Source organism: Odontomachus brunneus, unplaced genomic scaffold, assembly GCF_010583005.1.
Source record: "Odontomachus brunneus isolate Ranch 3 - 2012 unplaced genomic scaffold, Obru_v1 Obru_scaffold_036, whole genome shotgun sequence".
In the NCBI taxonomy this organism is placed as follows: domain Eukaryota; kingdom Metazoa; phylum Arthropoda; class Insecta; order Hymenoptera; family Formicidae; genus Odontomachus; species Odontomachus brunneus.
This window is the reverse complement of record NW_022639486.1, coordinates 2,442,486-2,449,798: the sequence shown is the minus strand read 5'-3', so window position 1 is coordinate 2,449,798 and position 7,313 is coordinate 2,442,486. Positions and strand designations below refer to the sequence as shown.

Here is a 7,313-nt window from a genome sequence, read left to right as displayed (position 1 = left end):
ATATATATATATATATATATATATATATATATATATATATATATATATTAGCAAAGATGTTATATAAAAATATAAGCTAATATATATATATTAGCAAATCTTTTAGCTATCACAACTAAATAACTTTGCTATGAAAGCAACAAAATTTGCTCCTGCAGTTAATATTTTTAGTTGTCCATATATTAGCAAATCTTTTTTTTCTGTGTACGTATAACACGACGATATTGTTTGCACGATGGATTTCTATGCCATACCTCGCCGCCGCTACGTTGACAAGAGAAATTGTCACATTGGCAGTACTTGCCGTAGAACAATTCCTTTGGTTTCGGTCGTCTTTCGCAGTCGCACACGCCACATTTGCACGTGCCGTGGCCGCTGCAGATCTCGTCGGTTTGGTTGTTGGGTTTGCAGTCGACGGTCGAGATCGCGTTGCTACCACGAACCTCGTTTACCTTGCACTCGCACTTCTTCCCGTAAAAGTCGGGATTGCAGAAACACACGCCGCACACCGAGGTGCCGTTACCCTTGCACTGCGTGGCGTTCGGCTGATATCCCTGTTTCATAAACAGCCGTTTGAGATTGTCGGTGGGAAGCGCGTTGAGAAATCACGCAGATTCCACAAATTTTCATTGATTTACTAATCAAACTGAAATTAATATTTAATTTAATATCAGTGTTTTTCTTAAATCGAGTGAGATTTGTATATTTTTTAAATAAATATATATTAAGATATATATATTTTTTTAAATTAATTTCTCGCTCAATCACTTTTAGCTATTTTGATATCAGTTTATTAAGTACCGAGTTCCCAGGTCTCTCACAAGGGCAGTCGCATATGATCTCTACGTCGATAGTCAGAGTCTCATTTAAGTCTCTGGGTTTGATATGTACAGTTTGTTTCCAATCCTTCGGATTCGCAGGGCACTCCGTGACCTGACATATTCGAAATACAATGAGCCGTCGCCGATAAGCTGCAGTATTTGTCAACCTATTTTATCAGTATTTTACACACCTTAAGCACAATCTCAAATTCAATGTCGTTATGTACGCGAAGTCCTTCGCATTCGTGACGTTCCAGTAAATCTCCAGTCTTGTTTAAACACCTCGAGAAATATTTGATATCGATCATCTTCGGCGCGGTGTCGACCAGCGTTACCGTGTCCACTAATTTCTAGAAATTGCCAGCATATTCAATATAAGATAAACTAAAATTATCATTGAGCGTTCTGTTAATTTATTTGGCCGATGCCGTAAACACAAATGACTCCATACCGTTGTTACAAAAGACTTATACTAAGATAGAATAATGACGTATTTAAATTAATAATTATGTGTAAACATTTTTCTTTTATTTCTTTTTTATTTAAATGTAATTTTATCTATTTATAGTACTCTCTATAAGTTTGAAAACGCAGATAAAAATAAGGATATTAAAATGGATATTTTATAATAATTCTGTTTCATACTTCCTTTTAGAAAATTTGTGTCATTTGATAAAGCGAAGTTTCAAGTTTAGGAACCCATTTTCTATATTGCTATGCGATGAAGTTTAATGGACTCACGAATAACCGAAGTCAAAATGCTCAATTTTATTTTAATCCCTAGTAATACGAAAACACAAAATTGTTGAGAAATTTTTTCATAAAGTAAATTGTATAGAAAACTTCAATCTTTTACACGGAAGAAACTAAAAATTTTGTCAAATTTTTCTTGCGTTCATAGCGTGTCTCAAATTGAGAAAAAAATTTTTTTATTTTGTCTATTTCGTTTTCACAAAGGCCAGATTATATTAGCGATTGGCGATCGGCGATTGAAGATTGGAACTGGACCAATTGGAACAAAGCAAACCAAGCCCGAAGCCCGTTGATTCGTCAAAATTTAATCTTCGATCGTCAATCGCCAATCACTAGTTTAATGTGGTCTTTATGAAAACGAAATGAACAAAATGGAAAACTTTCTTTTTAATTTGAGACATAAACGCAAGAAAAAATCTGAAAAAAAATTTTAATTTTTCCGTGTAAAAAATTGAAGTTTTCTATACAATTTACATTATGAAAAAATTTCTTTACAATTTTGTTTCCGTATTACTAAGGGTTAAAGTAAAATTTTTCTTCGGTTGCTTACGACACCATTAAACTTCATTACACAGTAATATAGAAAGTGGATTCTTAAACTTGAAACTTCGCTCTATCAAATGATATAAATGCCGATTTTGTAAAGATAAGTGTACAATAGAATTATAATAAAATATCTATTTTAATATCTTTATTTTTACCTATGTTTCCAAACTTATAGAGAGTACTGTATATGTAATGTTTTTATTTATAAATAATATATTTTCATGTAAGTACCTCGTATTCTTTGCTCACTAAAGCAATGACATTCTCCGAATTGTCCTTGAGAATTCCGGTTGAGGATCCACTGATTTTGCGACTCAATTCCGAATAGGTAATATTCCTAATATGAGGCACTGCGAAGATGATGTTCATGTTGTGCTCACGTGCCTTCCGATTGATCTGAGAAACAGATATACGCAGTTTTCCCAAATTAGGCGACTAAGCTGCGTTAAAGAAAGGAGATTTCCTTTACCTGAGAAATCGATGGGTAATCCTGCTCGAGGAAGTAATTGTAGGCTCCTCTGTCGTCCAAATGACACTTGCAATCGTTGGGCTCGACCACCCCTGCAAGCTGCGAAACCGTGTTAACTAGAAGCTTTTTGTCATTTTTATCTAGAAGCTGCGGCTCGCTCCCATTTGCATTAACATCGCGACGAATTGTCTCGTCGCGTTATCGTTGCAGCATCGATCTGATTTTGCGCGATCCACCCCAATAATACATACTTTACCGTCACCGGCGATATGGGACGGCGCGTCGGTCGAGAACACGATGAGATGACGTGCCTTTTGGCGCCAGCCGATTTTTGTGGTGCATACTATGACCTGCATCATAGCATCTAGTCCGCCTTCGGGTCTGTCCAGATTGCCGGAGACTGGCGCTCTTTGTACCTGGCTCTACGATTTTTCTTTTTTATTTAATAATTCCACGTATATTTTATAAAATTACACGTAATATTTAAAACACGCAGAATTAACTGCCTGATATTTTGTCATGATTCTGAACTGAAATGTATTCTCGAAATTTCCTAGAATAAAATCTCACTCGAAGTGACAATGAAAATGTTGCCACTCGGAATTAAAAGAGTGAATATATATCTCAAGCTGTAGAGTAGATTTTCAACACGAGCGAATATCTTAGCCGATTAAAGTAAATTAATTCCTGCGACAATAAAGTGGAGCACACTAGAATACACTGTTGAATTTTGAATGAAAATACTCACTCGATTTTAGATGAAAGAATTCAATCTTTGTGTATATTAGTGCTTATTGTCTATAGTTGCTACTCAATGTTATGTGCTGTGAGTTTTAAATAAATTATTTATGTCACATTTATTCATAAGAAATATATGAAATTGTAAGTTAAAATAATATTTTGTCATAAGATTAACCAAAATGTATTGAAATATGTAAAAAATATGTATAAATACATATAAGTGATAATAGATTTTCGCAAATATCTTCAAGTTTTTTTATTTATATTGAAACAGCTTTATATTTATATGTGTACGATGATAATTACCTCAAATTCCATTACTTTCTCTGTGAGACGCAACTGATTGATGTAACTGTAAGGCGGTGCGCACGGTTGTTTTCTGTTGTCCAAATAGCAAGGTTCTCTTAGTCTAGCACAAAAGATATAGTCAATCTATGAACTCAAAACTTATCAACGTGATTTCTTGTTTCATTATGAAAATCTCGACAAGTCTCTAGTCACTTTTTTAATTTTACCGATCAGACGATACTTTTTATAACTATCCACACGAATAATATAATTACTTTTCAGGCTGTGTATTAGTCATCGGAAGAGTGACTTTGTCCACGAAGCTGCCAAAGCCGATGCGGAAATTCGACGTGAGGTTTTGCATAGCTTTCGCTAGCTGCAGGCCGAGCTTCGACAACTGTTCCCGATACGGCTCCATGGATGCAGATAGATCCATGAGGTAATAAAGATCCACGGGGTAATCTTCAATCTGTCTGTATTTCATAATCACGCGTTGTTCCTCACCTATTAATATAATTATTTTTTAATTGCAATTTCCATAACTATGCGTTTCGATCGCAGATGATAAGATCTCACCTCGCCTAAGATGCAAGCGTATTTTTTGAGGTTGCACCTGAACTTCACTACCTTTGATTGAGGATAAAGATCGATTTTCTTCCACAGTCATACTATTATTGTAATATACGACATCCGATTCTGAACACCAGAAATGATTTCTTCTCAAAAACGATTCTCTGGACACGCATCGCAGCGGAGGAGCATTCTCGTTCTGTCCGAACATTTTATAGAGTGAATCCAAACGAAAATCGATCGTTAGTTATTGCGGCGTAAAATGTTTAAATTAAAGATCTAAGTAACGGTACCGGATTAGTAAAAATTTAATTTGATTTTTAATAGATGATGTCGCATATATGTAAATCTCAGACTTGTTGCGGCAACCGAGTGTTAAGTTAATTAACAGTCAAAACTGCCTTTATTTATTTTGGAGGAAATACAAAAACAGACATATGATTTAATTGTTAGTTCGCTCACCGTTTGGTTAGTGTAACCGAGCTTTAGAGAAAAACCAGATGGATTGGTTTTTCTTTTTATAAATTAATCAATCAATCAATTTATTCTTATTTCAGCACAAGTCAAGAACTAGGGACTTGGTTTACAACTCCTGCCTTATCTCACACATTCATCTCACACATACATCCATTCCATCGCTCGCCTCTATCTAACTCAATCTGATTTCTTCTATGTCTATCTAATTCTAACTTTATACATTATATCTCTTCGTTATTATATTATACTTTCCATTTCTTTATCCTTTCTCCGTTTCTCTTCCCTTAATTTTTTTATAAATTACTCAATTTTGTGAAAAAAATTTATAGGAAGTGGAATTGATCTCAATTTGACTTTCTGAGAGGCACATGTAATACAAAGCAATAATACTGATAATGTCTATTAATCTGTCATATATAATGTCTGGCAATTATTATACAGTGATGAAAGATCACAGATAACTATAGTGAGTAGCTCGTACGCGTCACGCAATCGCATGAGTTCACTCGACATGTTAGTCACCTCAGCAATGACACCGCATACACCGACGACGACGACGAGTTCGAATAGAGATCCTAAAAGTAGAGTAGAGGACAACACCGACTAAAACTCTGTGATTGGCTCCGCCATGATGGAGCGAAAGCGGATGTGAGAGAGACGAAAAGAAGAGAGAAGTCTTCGTATACGCACACGTGACAGCTGAGACTGTGCGTCTGTGATGATACGTGTGTATCAGTGTTTGTTGTCTAACTATAATTGCTATTCAACGTTATGTACTGTGAGTTGTAAGTAAATAATTTATTTACATTTATTCATAAGAAGTGCATGAAGTTGTAAGTTAAAATAATATTTCTTCATAAGATTAATCAAATTAATTACTTAATATTACTTCAAGATACTCCTTGACCAATAATCGGAATCCATCTAATATATATTGTATAATTCTTCAATTAAAGTGAAATTTAATAAGAATAATTGTAACATAATAATTAATTGAAGAAAATAATAAAAATTATTTATATCACTATAAACTCATTATGTCAGTGTACGTAATTATTTTTCAGAAATCAACATTTTATTATAATCGTATTTTTTTATAATGTACAAAGTAATATGTTATAGCGATATTATTATATTGGCGCGCACTTTTAAAATTTGTATGTCATTTCCGATTTCGCTCCCCATCATGGCAAAGGGGCGGAACCTTCTATTCTCAACATTGTCCGATTTTTGCTTTTAGGATCTCTAGGTTCAAAAGGGTATAATCCAGGCAGGTGCGCACTTTCGGATCTTATATACGTTCTCGTCATCCTATACATTCTCGTCATTTCGCGAGCTCGTTAACGCGCGGCGCTTATAAATATTCAATACCGTCGTGGAGCACCAGGCGCATTGCGGCGTTTGCAGGCACCTCTGGCAGGTCTGTTGGGACTCGCAGAGTCTCTCGTGGTCCTTGTACTGCGAATGAACAAACACGAAGAGTCGCGTCGCCAAGAAGAAGAGGACGGTAGTCGTCATCCATCGACGTGTCATCGTTTCACTCGTAAAGCCGATGTACTTTTGACAAATCACGCGGCCGAGGCAGTTACGCGCGGCACAAACACTCGCGATTCGAAAGGATACTGCGGTATCCCGCGGAAGCAACTCCGAGATAAAATAACACGCCGCGGTGCGTCATTAAGTAAGCGTTCGTGCTCTTTTCCTCAAACGGCGATTATTTTTGCCGGCCTTGGCGACCGACATGATCGAATTACGTCCAAGACGCGGCGATATCGAGACCAATTTCGCTGTAAAATTGATTACAAATTACAAAATCAGGAAGCTTATTACGGTTCTGTATGAAAAGTAAAAATGCGAAAAGTGAGTGGATTCACTAGATGTTGATCAATAAAATTATAAATTTTAGTAATTTCACTCGCATTTTCACTTCTCACATAGAACCGTAATAAGTTCCCTGAGCAGTAAATATTAAAAATTATATGGATTATGTGAATCCTAATGCAATTCCTTTTTATTTAACGTTGAAGCGAAAAATATCCTTTAGAATTTGATCATTCACAATGGATGAACGAAATAGTATGTAATAATATCATAGTAATGAACAATATTATCGTTGTAAATGTAATATTCTTGACAAGTAGAGACTTCAAACTTTTAAATGCTTTTTGAACTATCTCGTTAGTATTATTTTTATCTATATTCCATGTAATAAAATTTACAGCTGAGTCACACATACTATTCAAGAAATAAAAGAAGTGTCTGATTCACATTGAACTGTACTACGATCGATTTTGATTGCGATCTCAACAAGTATGGTGGCGGCTCGTAGCGGAAACTTTTAAACTAAAAGACGATGTCGCAACTAGAAATAATAGGTTTAATAATTATTTAAATCTCTTATTTGTTAGCAAAAATCAGGAATGTCTAAATAAACAAATCCGCTAGTTTTAATACAAAATAAGAGATGTGTAGATTGTCAGACCCGTTATTCTTACTGATAAATAAGGAGTCTAAAACTTTAAGGTGATTTACATGAGTTCCAAAGTCGGTCGCAAACATGGACGTAGTATACATGGCCCCCGCATACGGCCAGAAAAGTGAACCCAACATGTAGAAAGAGACCATAGATATAATATACATATAGCATG

General features: G+C 35.2%; 1 protein-coding gene across 3 annotated transcripts in view; it reads right to left on the bottom strand.

The window, feature by feature from the left end:
* Positions 1 to 7,047, bottom strand: part of LOC116843886 (integrin beta-PS-like) — a 10,684-nt gene extending 3,637 nt beyond the window's left edge. The window contains exons 1-11 of one of the 3 annotated variants that reach the window (XM_032814767.1): positions 6,902 to 7,047; positions 6,037 to 6,452; positions 4,195 to 4,387; positions 3,894 to 4,122; positions 3,637 to 3,739; positions 2,841 to 3,011; positions 2,590 to 2,688; positions 2,352 to 2,516; positions 1,013 to 1,171; positions 802 to 933; positions 255 to 554 (exon numbers count right to left, since the gene is read on the bottom strand). In XM_032814767.1, coding sequence (XP_032670658.1) covers positions 255 to 554; positions 802 to 933; positions 1,013 to 1,171; positions 2,352 to 2,516; positions 2,590 to 2,688; positions 2,841 to 3,011; positions 3,637 to 3,739; positions 3,894 to 4,122; positions 4,195 to 4,387; positions 6,037 to 6,198 — 1,713 coding nt within the window. In that variant the 5' untranslated portion in view covers positions 6,199 to 6,452; positions 6,902 to 7,047. Of the gene's footprint in view, positions 1 to 254; positions 555 to 801; positions 934 to 1,012; positions 1,172 to 2,351; positions 2,517 to 2,589; positions 2,689 to 2,840; positions 3,012 to 3,636; positions 3,740 to 3,893; positions 4,123 to 4,194; positions 4,388 to 4,650; positions 4,801 to 5,187; positions 5,252 to 6,036; positions 6,453 to 6,901 lie in introns of those variants that run through there. The other 2 variants (XM_032814769.1, XM_032814768.1) reach the window with 2 other exon arrangements.
* Positions 7,048 to 7,313: the final 266 nt, after the last annotated feature.